This window comes from Ipomoea nil, unplaced genomic scaffold, assembly GCF_001879475.1.
Source record: "Ipomoea nil cultivar Tokyo-kokei standard unplaced genomic scaffold, Asagao_1.1 scaffold2701, whole genome shotgun sequence".
NCBI classification, from domain to species: Eukaryota; Viridiplantae; Streptophyta; class Magnoliopsida; order Solanales; family Convolvulaceae; genus Ipomoea; species Ipomoea nil.
In genome coordinates, this window is record NW_017619129.1 from 2,190,178 (window position 1) to 2,205,378 (window position 15,201).

Consider the following 15,201-nt stretch of genomic DNA (forward strand, 5'->3'; position numbering starts at 1 on the left):
ATTTTTTTGATTTGTCTTGAAATAAAACTTTGTTTTTTTTGACAGTCCGGAGCCGGAGCTCAATTCATTTGCTTCATAGCGAGAGTGGTGGGTGGTTTGAGCGATAAAGCCAGGCGATTTTGCATTTCTGGAGAAGCTTTCAAGTGGTTTTATGGTAAATCAGGGAGAGGCATGAGTGATGTGTTTTTTTCCCGTTTGGCACGAGTTGTTTACAACTGCTTTAATGAAGGTGATAAGCAGTGTGAAAGAGAAGAGATGATTTTGTTAGAGAGGGATAGAAAGAGTCTACGCCGAGTGTCCCAAACCAAGCTCCATGTTGTCAAAGTTTCTAATCCTGTTGGAGGGTAAAGCAATATCATGTTTGGTGACAAACCTATTGTGAAAACAACAAAGAAAATACACGAACAGAACTTCAATACCCAGAAAATCATAATACACTTCCACCGCCGGCCCCAGAAATTGTCAAATGCAATAATAAATAAAAAATTAAAAAAAAATCGCAATGGCCGGAGAGAACGGTGTCAGAATGGTGGGTTTTGGGGCAGCTTTTTACAAAAAAAAGAAAAAAAAAATTCCATGTCAGCATATTGTTACCGGTATGAAACCTATAAAAAATGCTAGACGAAAAAAATTAATAGTACGTGGCTCAATATGTATGATATGAAAGTTCAGGATGCCGGATGAATAATTGGATATAGTTCATGGTGTTGGATGATACTTTAGCCTATAAAATAATATATTTTTCCTAAATATAATGTACATTTTTAATATACTAAAAATACATTATTTGTGTATTGAATGTAAATTATTTATTAATATGGTCCACACAATAATGATTGATCTTACCGCAAGGCCTGGTGCAGATTGATCTACGTGTTTTAGCACACTTTGATACCCCTAAGGTCAACATCTAAGGGCCACTAAATTTGTTAGTGTTTTAATTTTAAGAAATAAAACTACTCTGATACCTAATAAAATCGAAATACATGCCACTTCTTCTCTAAGTGTCAACATCTAAGGGCCATAAGTTTGTTAGGATTTTAATTTTAAGAAATAAACTACTTTGATTCCTGATGAAACCAAAATACAGACATCTTTACACCAATAAATTATAAATTCTTTATCTACATGCACTGATCAAGAAATAAAACTACTATGATACTTGGTGATGAAACCAATATCCGTAAATTAATTTAATCCGTGATGAAACTAATTTACTTAGTACCAAAATAGTAAATTAGTCAATGAATAACCGTACATATTTTATAGGGTTGCGATGGCAATATCCTTATAGTCTGTTAATTAATTGAGAATTTGCTCATTGAAATTTGGACAAAACCTTTCAGCCATCTTCCGATATTATCTCCAAACAACACCATGTCATCTGCAAAAACAGAGATGGGAAAGATTAGGTCCCTGCCTAGAAATTCTAATCCCTCTCCAAGTACCTGCATTAACATACTTATCAATTATATGACTCAATCTTTCTACACAGAGTACAAACAATAGGGGGGAGATGGGGGCTTCATTAGTATTAATAAAAATAAAAGTGAAAGTTAACTTTTCACACTAGCTTTTGCAAAACAAGCTAACTATGTTACTTGCTCTTCTCCTTTAACAATCCTAGCTTGGAGCCTCTTTTTTCACAAAGTTGCACATTATTTATTGCCCAATCATCTAATTAACTCCATGGGTTGTCCACAAAGTTTCCTTAAGTGAAGATTGTCTAACGAATGTGTTTTTGTTTTAGAACACAGTTGGATAGAATTTAGACAATTTGATCATTTATTTGAAGCTTAGATTGCTTTAATATATGGCTTGAATACTCGTGTATTTCTTTTTCTACTACCAACTTGCGAACTCGTTAACTCTATTATGAACATCATGATGCATGGGTCGTTCTATTTAAAGAGTTGAGGAGCAAAAGATTCAAACAACTTTGAATATATATATATATATATATATATATATATATATATATATATATATATATATATACACTTTTGAGCACTTCATCAAATAGCTTCTGGATCCCATTTGGCCAGTCCTCTACCACTTAGTGTGCTGACCGTTGTGATGTCTTCTGGCTTTTGGCTGGAGGGATACCTTTGGACAACCAAAAAAAAAAATAGCTTCAAGTTCATCTTCAACTTTGAGATGTATGTAGAGCTTCATTTTCTACTTGCACCATTTGAACTTTTGAAGTGATCGATGAAAGGAATATAATAAGAAGGAATAAACATATTTTGGTCTGCTGTGTGGACTGGTTCCTCTTAATTTGTAAGACTACAATAAGTCCTAGTTTGACTGGTTCCTCCCAATTTGTAGGACTAGAATAAGTCTATTAATTACTACGTAGAGTTTGGTGATTCAGTTGTATGCATGGCTATAAATCTGTTGATGAAATATATGCTTCAATTTGTTATGGTATAAATTAAAGAGTACAGTCCTATGTAGTGAGGACTATTTTTTTTTTACCTGTAGCTGTTTTGGCCATCACGGCTTCTTCGCCAGACACCTATGTTATTCAAATCAATGCTCTTAGTAATTTTCTCATCAAATTAACATCATCCAACTCCCAAGTTTGGAGAAACAAATTCAAGCTTCTCTCATTGGCTTGAGTCTGTTGGGGTATATTGATGGCACAACCCAGGCTCCTCCACAGTTCTCTGATGCTCCTCAAAAGGTGATCAACCCTGCTTACATCACCTGGTTTAGACAAAGATCAAACCATCCTAAATGTTATGCTATTTTAGGGAACTGCATGGAACCGGTTAACATCTACTCATTGATCATTAATTATTTTTGCTTCACAAGATTTGCCGGAATTGAAGGTGGATGGCCTAGATCAGATCTGAGCTTCTGAAGCCCCAAGAACTTAACTAGCTAGCATGAATGAGATCAGAGCTTAGCTTGTCCCTTCCTCAGCACATTGTATGTATTATATTTTAATTTGAAGGGTGACTTTTGTAAACAAGTATAACAATTCATATATATCCAACCTTAGCTTGATATATAATAATAAATTAATTAAAGATAAGTTTGGAGATCGAATTACATGGTAAAACTTAAATTTTTTTGTCCAATCAATTAAAACTAGCTTGATTAGATTAATTTTTTAATTGGTCAGAACAAAGAAGCTAATAAGAGACCGGATTGGAAAACAGGAATTTTCAGTAGAGTTTACATAAAAAAGATGTGAAGGAACGTGAATTTTAAATATTTTATCAACAATAGATCAGAGTGAACGCAACGCATGCATGCAGTGAGGGAAACCGAGATATATATAACAACTTCAAATAGTATTTACATGATTTCCTGTCAATATTTCTTCCATCAAAGAAAGATATTGGCAAGCTAAGCTAAGCTAAGCTAATCTAATCTAAGCTAGGACATGCATATATGCATGCATGAAATTAAAACACGTACGTACGTAAAATCAATCCTGAGTATCATGTCGTCTAAAATAATCTTGATTTGGATACATCCTTGCATTTGGCGATGCCGAATCCCCGGTGGAACAAGCTGCTGCTACTGCTGCTGGCGAATGGTCTCCATTTGTAAAGTGATGATGAGAAGACGACACCCAATTATTAGGACTACTTCCATGATATAGTGTCCCCCCTTGTGCCACGTAGTGATGATGATTATGAGTAGTCTCCATGGCCTGCAGCCCATTAGACACAACAACATTATTATTATTATTATTTTGGAAATTGTTACGGTGGTAGAAACTCCTCAATGCATCCATGTTAGGGTCGTCGAAGTTGTTATTACCACCACCGAAGTTGTTATTACCACCACCCGGGACGACTGAATTGCCCACCACCATCGTCTGATGGCTGTTATAACTTAGAACTTGGTGATTATCAATCATATGATGATGATGGTTGTTCATAGGATATTCATGTGTTGGGTAAACCAAAGTGTGGTCAGCTAACGAGGATTGAGCTTCATTGAGGACGATATTGTTGGGAGGCGGCAACATGGTTGCGTGTAAGAGCCAGTTGTAGTTGTTGTTTTGATGGTGAGGAATAATATTCATATTCATATGTGAAGCAGTAGCAGCTGGGAAAGTTAGATGATGATGATGATGATGATATGGGTTTGGGTGTGTGAGGATATTTGGCATGGAGTGGCGTTGGAAATCAAGACACAAATCGGAAACCTCGTACGAAGAATTGGTCGGTTGGTGGACGAAAAACATGTTGGGATTTTGGATGGGAAATGGCTGTTGGCTCAACATGTGTAAGCGTGGATCACATTGCAACAGTTTCTCGTAGTGCTTATCCAGCACTCCTCGAGGGAATTTCACCAAATGCCTCCTGACACACAATCAACTATATATTAATAATAATAATTTTGATTTAATTGGAAATTAATTAATGACTTTAATTTAATTTAATTAGTTATTTACAGGACTAATTAAAAATATTTTAAGATTACCTAACTCGAGAAGCTTGACCATTTGTAAAGTCACCCACAGGCTGCCAAAGAGTGTGTTTTCGAGGTTGGGGATTGGTCTCATGAAAAAACAAGGGAGGTTGGTTCAGCTGCACACATGTACAAATATAATAATAATAATAATATATCATATATAGAAATAAATGAAAAGATTTAATTAGGAAAATGTTGTATTAATAAATGAATTACCTCAATCTCCCAGAGTCCTGGTTGACCATCTTCAATGGTGGCTCTCATTGCCCCAATGTCTGACCATTGTATCTCAATCTTCTTCTTCAATGGCCCTTCCAAGAATTCCCAAACCAATTTGCGCTTCGCATAGTATAATTTCGCCACCAAATCACTCTCATGTCTAGAAACCCTCTGCACACAAATCAAAACCCAATTCAAATAAATTAAAATATAATATATATTTCTGGTGTATACCCATCGCTGAATACAGTGACTAATTACTTTACCTTACTCGCTGAATTGTAGACATATATACATTACCTCAAACTCTCCAATTCTTAACATGGCAGCTGAGAAGTTGGAAGCCTTGAGCTTCTCGGACATTGGCTGAGACATAAAATCCGTACTAGAATTCATCTGAGGTGGTGGTGGGTGGTTTTCAGCTGCACCATCGTCATCATTATTGTTCCATGGTTGGGATAACTTTCTTTCAATTTCATTGATAAAAGATGGAGACTTCTTTAGTTTCAACCCTAAAGCAGGTCTCTCCTCCTCCTGCAACAACACCATTCATTCATTCTATTATGAACTAACCAACCCAGAAAACCCACAAAAACCAAACCAAAAAACTTAACATAAAATTCAACCTGATCAGTACTGCATAAAGCTGCTTCTCCTTTCTCACCCATTCTCTTCACTTCTTGTTACTTCTCTCTTCACTTCTCTTATCTTCTTGTTACTTCACTTATCTTGTTGTTAGGAATTGAAGAAGAGTTGACTTCAAATAAGCTAGAGAATAAATAGCATAACAGTGCAGAGATTTTTGAGGAAAAGATCGAAATCGACGGAGGGGGCTAAGGAAATGGGAACGGAGCGGAGGTGAATGATATAATATATATAATTATAATAATATAATGTAGAGATTGAGAGCAAGAGGGCGGGGAGTTGAGAGAGTTAGTGGTTTTTGACAAGGGAGCAATCATATAGTGATTGTATATATAAGGGACTCTTTTGTGAATCTATCACGCCCTGAGGACCTGAGGTCACATAACTAATTTCCACATTGCAGATCTTCAAGATTTTGTCGATTTTTTTGTTAATTCTTTTTGGTTTGGTGGTTACGAGAGTGAACATATTTAAGGGTTTGTTTAGATTTGGTTTTATTTTATTAAATAATTTTTTTTTATTCTCTAAAATCACTTCCTATTTTCCTTCTTAACATTGCATTAAAAAAATAAAAATTCGATCTTAATTTATATTCATTGAATATTAATAAATCCACGTAACCTCTAGAAGTTTTTTTTTTTTTTTTTTTTTTAATATATAATACTAAAGTAATAATTCTAAAAAAAAAAAAACAAAATAAATCTTATAAAATATTATAGAAATCATATGATTATATTGAATTTTAGAAAAGATTTTAAAGATATAATCATAGTCATATAATTAAGTAAATCTTCACCGCCCGTTGAGGAGGTGAAATAAGTATACATAATCTTATGGGGTGAAATAAGTATACATAATCTTACATAATCTTATGGGGTGAAATAAGTATACATAATCTTATGGGCTCGTTTTGTAACAATCCAGTTGGGACATAAAATTCCGACTAGAATCATCCAGTTGGGACATAAAGTAAACGACGTCGTTTTGGGAGGCGGGGCGCACAGTGCTGCGCGCGCCTTGGTGCAGAGTATAACGATTGTATTTAAGGGTTTTGTTTTGAGTTGGTTTTATTTTTTTAAAATAATATTTTTTTATTCTTTAAAATCACTCCCTGTTTTTCCTTCTTAATGTTGCACTAAAAATTCTTAATTTATATTCATTGAATATTGATAAATCCACATAACCTTCTTGGAGTTAAATTTCTTTTTATATAATACTTAATTAATAATTCTAAACAAAAAAAATTCAATATAATAATGAAACACGAAAAAAAGTAAAAGTAGATAATAACTTTAAAAAGTGAACATAGTATTATTTTTTGAAGATGCAAGAGAACAGTACACCCAATATCTCAGGTGAAAACATGACAACACTGGAGTATGTAACGCAATCCTGAAAACGTGACAACACTGGAGTATGTAACGCAATCCATTTGTAGAATATTTGTAGTGCAATCATTTAGCTTACATGTTCTCACTGCATGATTCTTATATGAACGCGTATATATATATATATATATATATATATATATATATATATATATATATATATATATATATATATATATATATATATAACACTTATGTAATAGTCAACGTCTTTCGCCCAAGACCATGTTCTAGATATTTATATAGAGTATGCAATGTTTTAAATTTTACTCATATGATAAATCTAAATTTTTTTAATTTTATACTATATTTAGAAACGTATAGGTGCTAAAAGTTTAATAGTCATGAATTGGTGATTCGGAACCCATTACAAGCTACAATATGTTTAATTATTATTATATTCAATATAATATATGATACTTTTCACCCAAAAAAATAATATATGATACTTAATTTATTAAATATTTAAGTTATAACCTTAGTTATATGATGATTAATTAATAAATAAATAAGTTTTATCAACGGAATTAAAGATGTAATCTTTCACGTGCAGGTTTTGGATTAAAATATGCTAAACCACCAAAAGGAATAGCCACCAAATCTTTTAACTAGATAACAAGGGCTGCGTATACAGATCAGAATAAGACTACATTTTCTAGTAAGGCTGCATGCGCAATCCCCACATTGAATTGAAATCTTCCATATTGTCCTTTTCTTTTTCATTTTCTTTTATTTCATTGTTCATCTTTTTATGTTACTTCCTCCCCTTTAATTTGTGACTTTTTTTTTTGGATAAATTCGACATTGTGATTATAATCGGTAAAAGACAACAAGAAAGTAAACTAACCTAACTGAGCGTTTCAAACCAAGAATGCCGCAAACTTATAATATTGTGTTTATCAAGTCAACAGTGACCAACTTATTGGGAGTTGCCCTAACAGTTTTTTAAAATTTGTAAGGAGGTTACAAAATTAATGTACACTTTAAAAAAAAAATTATGGTTCACTAATTTTTTGTTTTAAAAAAATATTTTTTAAGTTCAATCAAAGCAATGAAAAAGTGTGTAGAATAATACACATGCATTTGTATTTATTAGCATAAAATCTGGTAGGAAAAGACTCATTCAATCTTATCGAATAATGACACATTAAGCTACTTTTAAAAAGTATTTTAAGTTACTAAATAGATTTGATTAAATTAATGAAATCTTAAAAGCCAGAAAATGATGAGATTGCAATACATACACAAAAGCTAGCTAGCTACCATATATTATGATGTGATATGAAAGTAGAATGAGAAAGAAAAAGGGTGTGGTGTTTGATTATTAATGCATATGAGTAATGATTACTTTGATGATAGCTACAATGACACTATCTGAGTGATGGTGATGGTTTTTTATTCATTCAAGTCTTAGTCTTCGTCTGCTTAGATTGAATGCACAAGACGGATTTTGACACTTTGTACCGCTCCTAACTTAGAAATTAATTAAGAATTAATGATTTTTTTTTTTTTTTTTTTTTTTTTTTTTTTTTGGCGAGAGAACACCGCTCCTTTCAGTATTATTTAAGAGTGTACACTAAATAATTTTTTTTTTCTGTGTAATATATAATTTACAAATTATACAAAAAGATCAGATTTTATGTAACAGGTTCGACTAAGAGATTGTTGGTAAAAGTTAAACTTGTAAGTACGAGAATCATTATTTTTCCATTTAGTCATCTTTTCGAGGGTAATTAATGATATTAATTCTTTGGGCTTTTTCTGGTGGAAGAATGACGCTACCTTGGCATGCATGCTACATTATTATAAGTTCAATGGATTTGGGCGGATTATATGACACCAACCCCAGCAACCAATAAACCTTTGCATAAAAAATGGGAGAGATCCAATTAATTCTAGTTTTGGTGTATCAATGTTATTTTGATTATCATTTTTTGCTTTGATTTTAAAATAGATTAAATTCAGTAAAATTATCTTAGCTACCCTCGTATAAAGAAGGGTTAAATAAAGTTTGGTGGGAGTAAAAGTAGTTTAGACATTTTGACCTGAATTTAATTTGGTTGATTTGAAAAATTGCGATTGAGATATCAAAAGCATTAAACCTCAGTCAACAAAGCCTAACAAATCAATTACTAAATCCAACACAAGATGCCAAGTACCTTATGATAGGATGGTATTACTGTTATCATTTTAAATAAAAAGTCACATGTAAATATTGACATAATCATATTGAGCAGAGTTATTAGTTTTTAACATATGTATGTAGTGTGTATATAACAAAACCAATTTGTTATGGTCAAGGACCTTGTGGTCTAGCACGAAGTTGCTCTCCCATATGGAAGGTTGTAGATTCGAGTCTCAGTGGATGCGGTATTGACTTTTTGTGCTTCAGTAAGTTGAGAAAGTAGTTATGAACAGATACTGCATTGTAACAGAGTCAGTAGTACTTAAAAAAGAAGAAGAGTAAATACCCAAAATGGTCCCTCGACTATAGCTAAATTCACAAATTGGTCCTCAACTTTCAATTTCAACCAATTAAGTCCTTAACTTTGTAATTTTGACACGATTTGGTTCTCCATCTATTTGACTGTTTGTTGACCGTGATCGACGATCTCCAGAAAAACCTTCAGCTCTCGTCGGAGCACGTGGAGGCCTCCAGGATGACGTTGCACCAGTTTGGAAACACGTCGTCTTCTTCGCGCTGGTACGAACTCAACTACATTGAATCCAAAGGGAGGATGAAGAAAGGCGACCGGATTTGGTAGATTGCTTTCGACAGTGGATTCGAATGTAACAGTGCGGTATGAAAGTGCAACTGGAACCTTAAAAAACCGATGATGGACCATGAAATTACATATATATCCTCAAAAATCACAGTCAACAAACGGTCAAATAAACAGAGGACCAAATTGTGTTAAAATTACAAAGTTAAGGACTTAATTGGTTAAAATTAAAAGTCGATGACCAATTTGTGAATTTAGCTATAGTCGAGGGACCATTTTGAATATTTACTCCCAAAAAAAAAAACAATTTGTTATGTGTGCAAACTCTTCACAAATTTAATATTCTTACATAAATTTTTTATGTTCACTTCAATCAGAATGGAAGGAACCATCATTCAAATTTATTGGTGTCAATGTACTAATTCAATATTATTTTCCTTTATTTTACAATGGTCTATGATTCATTTTCATGGTTTTAAAATGTCATTTAATTTTCTTTATCAACACTTCGAAATATCACTTTCAGTAAAAAAAAAAAAAAAAAATCCTTCAATATTTGAAACCTAGTTATAGTATAAAATTAAGATAAAACTTTAGTTTATATAATAATATACAAAATTACAAAAATAGATAATTCAAAATAGCTATTTTATTTTCTTTGTACATTTATATAATTAAGATAATTAGATAAGGTAAATTTTAAGAAAAAATAATTATATTATTAAGTTTGAACTTCAAACTTAAGGGCCTCTCACCACTCCTACACTAAAGACTTGCCACAACTAATTTATAAGCTTCCAAGGCCAAATTTATATATATATATATATATATATATATATATATATATATATATATATATATATATATATATATATATATATATATATATATATATATATATATATAACTTTATTACTAAAATTATTGAGAAAATTTTAATTTTGGTCATATGACTATAGGGACTTTGTTAATTTCAGCACCTGACTTTCAAAAGTGTCTATTTAGTACCTTGACTATGTAATTTTTATCAATTTTAGTCACTCCGGTCAAATTGCCGGCCAAATTTCGCCGGAAAATTTTAACAGTTAAAATAATGAGGGTATTTTAGTCATTTCACATCTCTTTCCTTCTTCTCCGGCGAATTCATCTTTTTCGGCAAATCCGAGGATGAGGTGCGCTGCGATGCTTTCAACATTATCCAAAAAGATCAGAGAAGTATTTATTCACCATTATCCAAAAAGAGAAGTATTTATTCAACATCAATTTTAGCGTAATGTTGATATAGAGAAGTTTGAATAAATAGGCACCAGCATCAGTTTTAGCATTTCGCTTTCTTCTTCGAGCAAGCCTTTTTTTGGCCGGAAAAGCTTTCATCGAAATTTTGGCAGGAGGTGTGCTGGACGAGCACAAAGAGAAGTGCAGTTCGGAGATTTCTAGGTCCGCCGATATCTCAAGCTCCCCTTACACAAACGGTCAGATGTTTTCAATCGAAATTTTGGTCATCTGAAACCTAATAAATTGCCGGCGATGGCTTGAACGAATGAGTTTAAGTATGCTTTGGAAGGTGTGCTGCTACGACGGATTCGCTGGAAAAAATGAATTCGCCGGAGAAGAAGGAAGATATGTGAAATGACTAAAATACCCTCATTATTTTAACTGTTAAAATTTTTCGGCGAAATTTGGCAAGCAATTTGACCGGAGTGACCAAAATTAATAAAAATTGAATAGTCAAGGTACTAAATTGACACTTTTAAATGTCAGATGCTGAAATTAACAAAACCTCTATAGCCATATGACCAAAATTGAAATTTTCTCTAAAAGTATTTCATGTGGCATTTAAATTAATCCGGCCAACTCATTGCCACAATATTTTAAAAAAAAAAAATTAGTCTACTAGTTAAACTCAATAAGATTTTTTGGTCCCTCAATATAATCCCCCTTTTTAATTAAAATTATGTTTAAAGAGTTACAATTTTTCTATTTGCACGTAGACTCAATTCTATATATTTTGATGGGGTTAATTTCTAGATTTCTCAAAATATATGTATATTAGTATATATAGAAGTAGAAAAATTTGAGTTGTGTAAATAAATCCTACTAGAAATAAAATAGGACAACCTATAGATTTGAGAAACTTGAGGGACCGTTTACTAACTGGAAATTTCTGAAACTTAAAAATAGGAAACAAAAAACATGTTTACTAATACAGTTTTCCATTTTGAAAACTGAAAATAATTTCTGGAAATTTTTGGAAAACTGGAACACACTTAAAAACTGTTTTCGAAATGAAAAACAGAATCAGCTATATCTATTAAGTTATATGTCACTATAACCACATTACTATGATTACATTCATTGAAGTCTCACATATATTAGAATTCAAAGTAAAAAGTTATATATTCATATACATGTCATTCAAATGAATATAGCCAAAAAAATATTTTAAATATTAGTTCAAAAAATATTAATATTATTTAAAATAAATTTTAGGTGAAAACTGAAAAATTAGAAAACATAAATCATAGAACAGTTTTATGTTAGTAAACAAGTTTTCTAAACAGAAAACAGAGAATGAAAACTGAAAAATTAAAAAACAGAAATCAGAAAACAATTTTCTGTTAATAAACGGACCCTGAAATTTTTTCATCCCGCTAGTTAAAAAGAGACATTAGATGATGACTTGCACACGATGAGATAAGGATCACAGTTTCAATTCCAACACGATCGAGATTACAGAACAGTATTCTAAATACATAGCGTGAACTAATCCTATTAACTAGGAAAGCCATAAATAACTAACCTAATGCAAAGACTAGTCAACATAAATAATACAAATAATAATGTAAATAATAACATTGCTAACACACCCCCTCAAGATCAAGAGTGGTGGGCAACAATGTTGAGCTTGTCACGTAGAGCTGCAAAGCGGGGCCCTGGTAATGGCTTAGTAAATATGTCCGCAAGCTGATCCTTCGTCGAAACAAAATTAACAATCAAGTCACCCGAAGCCACCATGTCTCGAACAAAGTGAAAGTCAATCTCCACATGTTTGGTCCTAGCATGAAACACTGGGTTGGCACAAAGATAGGTAGCACCCAGGTTATCGCACCAGATTGTGGATGGCTCACCCGTGTGAAGCCCAAGCTCACGAAGAAGAGACACAATCCAGGTGACCTCAGCTGACACATCGGCGAGGGCCTTATACTCAGCTTCAGTCGAGGACCGGGCAACCGTGCGCTGTTTCCGAGATAGCCAAGAGATGAGATTGTCACCCAGGAACACAGCATACCCGCTAGTACTCTTCTTGTCGATCGGACAACCAGCCCAGTCTGAGTCCGAGAATCCGTGAATAGTGGACGAAGCAGAAGCGGAGAGACGCAAACCGTACGAGATGGTGCCTTTGATGTACCGTAGCACATGCTTCAACAAACCCCAATGATCACTGGTTGGCGAATGCATAAACTGACACAGTCTATTGACAGAAAAGGATAGATCAGGGCGCGTGATAGTTAGGTACTGAAGCGCCCCGACTAGACGCCGATACTGCGTCGGGTTGTCAAACGGTTCATCCGACGGAGTCACTGGCTGAGTAACAGTAGCGGGAGTTGCCAGAGGCTTGCAATCCGTCATACCGGCACGGTTGAGAATGTCTTTCATATAGCATTCCTGAGATAGAAGAAGCCCTGACTTATCTTTCAAGGTCTCGATCCCTAGAAAGAAACTAGGCGCTCCAAGATCACGGATTTTGAAAGTAGCGGACAGACGCTGCAGTAATTGGGAGATAAGCACAGAGTCGTTCCCCATCATGATTATTTCATCGACATAAACAAACAAATACACGCGCGATGTACCAGTAGAGTAGTGAAACAGGGATACGTCTGTTTTGGAGGATAAAAAACCTGCAGAAATTAAAAAGTCATGTAAGCGCTTAAACCAAGCCCGGGGGGCTTGTTTAAGTCCGTAAAGCGACCGTTAAAGATGACACACATGATCTGGGTGTGTCGGTTCTTCATACCTCGGTGGCTACTTCATGTAAACCGTCTCAGCTAAATGCCAATTTAAAAAGGCATTGTGAACATCGAGCTGTCGCATAGTCCAGTTGCGGGACACGACAAGAGAAAACAACGGGCGAACGGTGGTCGGTTTGACCACGGGACTGAAAGTATCAAAGAAGTCTTCACCGGCTACTTGGTTAAACCCCTTAGCCACAAGTCGTGCCTTGTAGCGCTCAACCGAGCCATTAGCATTCCGCTTGGTGCGGAACACCCATTTGCAACCTACCACATTCATGTGTGGTTCAGCCGGTACAAGCTTCCAAGTGTCGTTATGTATAAGAGCATTAAACTCTTGATCCATAGCATCCCGTCACTACGGATGCCCTACTGCCTGTGAGTAACAGGTTGGATCAACAGTCACGTTCAACGCCTGAAATTGCTCATCAGTGCCCTGGGTCTGATGTCTTAGCCGCATAACATGCGCTCGTTCTTGAATCTGTGCTCGGGTAGGGCTGTTAACGAACCGAACATAAACGAACGGAGGTTGTTCGTCTTCGTTTGTTAAGGAATTTGGAGTGTTCGTTTGTTAAGCTTTTTGAAAATCCTGTTCGTGTTCGTTTGTTAAGCGTTCGTTAGTGTTTGTTAACGTTCGCGAACATGTTCACGAACGTGTTCGTTAACGTTAACGAACATGTTCGCGAATGTGTTCGTTAACGTTAACGAACATGTTCGCGAACGTGTTTGTTAACGTTCGTGAACACGTTCGCAAACGTGTTCGTTAACGTTAACAAACACGTTCACAAACATGTCCATTAACAAGCATGTTCACGAACATATTCATTTAAGTTCATGAATACTTAATAAACAAACCTGCACATGTTCATGATCATAATTCGTTCGTGAACAATAAATAATATACGTTCACGAACAATAATCAAACAAACAACACAACTACAAAACTAATATAATATAATATAATATATGTTTGTGAACATGTTCGCGACCATTATTAAACGAACACAAACGAGCTTGTTCACGAACATTATTAAATGAACATAAACGAGCTTGTTCACGAACATTAGTAAACGAACACAAACGAGCTTGTTCACGATCTCTTAGCAAACGAGCTTACAACTGTTCAAACTCTGTTCATTTATTAACCGAGCTCTAAATTTTGTTTGTTAATGTTCGTTTACCTTAACAAACGAACATAAGCGAACGCTTATCGAACACGAACACGAGTAGTTTGCCGAAAGCTCTGTTCGCTAACACCCCTATGCTCGGGGCTTCCGGATTCGAGCCCGAGGCGGCTCGGTTTGAGCCTGAGCCGGCCCTTCTATGGCCAAGGGCGGTGACTCCTGAGCCAATGGTGTTGGGCTTTTTGACTGAGTATGAACCACTTCGTTAATATTACCGAGTAGTGACTCGTGAGTCACAAGTGGCCCAACGGCCCACGGGACAACTGTTTTGGGTGCCGGAGTTTGATTAGTGCATGTTGAGTCTGAAAAAGGAAAAATTGACTCGTCAAAACGCACATGGCGACAGATATAGATTTTTCCACTTGTTAGGTTCATGCATCTATAACCCCTAAAGCTGGGTGGATAACCTAAGAAGACACATGGGGCAGAGCGATACTCTATCTTGTGCTGATTGTAAGGCCGTAGATAGGGATAACACTTGCACCCAAAGACCCGAAGGAAAGTGTATGGTGGCAGAGTTTTATATAGGCGTGTGTATGGACTCTCAAACTGTAAGACTAGTGTTGACAAGTAATTAATTAGGCAGGTGGCTGTC

The 15,201-nt window shown here is 34.7% G+C and overlaps 2 protein-coding genes across 2 annotated transcripts; both read right to left on the minus strand.

The window, feature by feature from the left end:
• Nucleotides 1–3,266: 3,266 nt before the first annotated feature.
• Nucleotides 3,267–5,474, minus strand: LOC109155371. Its single transcript, XM_019303052.1, has 6 exons — nt 5,283–5,474; nt 4,957–5,190; nt 4,654–4,827; nt 4,447–4,553; nt 3,826–4,325; nt 3,267–3,786 (listed from the first exon to the last, which is right to left on the minus strand). The coding sequence occupies exons 1-6, from the start codon at nt 5,322–5,324 to the stop codon at nt 3,440–3,442; spliced, it is 1,404 nt and encodes a 467-aa protein (XP_019158597.1). The 5' UTR covers nt 5,325–5,474; the 3' UTR covers nt 3,267–3,439.
• Nucleotides 5,475–12,289: 6,815 nt separating this feature from the next.
• LOC109155361 (uncharacterized mitochondrial protein AtMg00810-like) lies at nt 12,290–13,768 on the minus strand. Its single transcript, XM_019303045.1, has 2 exons — nt 13,594–13,768; nt 12,290–13,311 (listed from the first exon to the last, which is right to left on the minus strand). The coding sequence occupies exons 1-2, from the start codon at nt 13,766–13,768 to the stop codon at nt 12,290–12,292; spliced, it is 1,197 nt and encodes a 398-aa protein (XP_019158590.1).
• Between the last annotated feature and the right edge of the window lie 1,433 nt (nt 13,769–15,201).

Excerpts from the sequence above, each read along its gene's own strand:
- LOC109155371 (XM_019303052.1), bottom strand. The coding sequence starts at position 5,324 with ATGGGTGAGAAAGGAGAAGCAGCTTTATGCAGTACTGATCAG. Across the intron at positions 5,191-5,282 it reads CTTTATGCAGTACTGATCAG|GAGGAGGAGAGACCTGCTTT; the intron begins GTTGAATTTTAT and ends GTGTTGTTGCAG. Across the intron at positions 4,554-4,653 it reads CAGGACTCTGGGAGATTGAG|CTGAACCAACCTCCCTTGTT; the intron begins GTAATTCATTTA and ends ACATGTGTGCAG.
- LOC109155361 (XM_019303045.1), bottom strand. The coding sequence starts at position 13,768 with ATGGATCAAGAGTTTAATGCTCTTATACATAACGACACTTGGAAGCTT. Across the intron at positions 13,312-13,593 it reads GGGGTTTAACCAAGTAGCCG|GTTTTTTATCCTCCAAAACA; the intron begins GTGAAGACTTCT and ends TAATTTCTGCAG.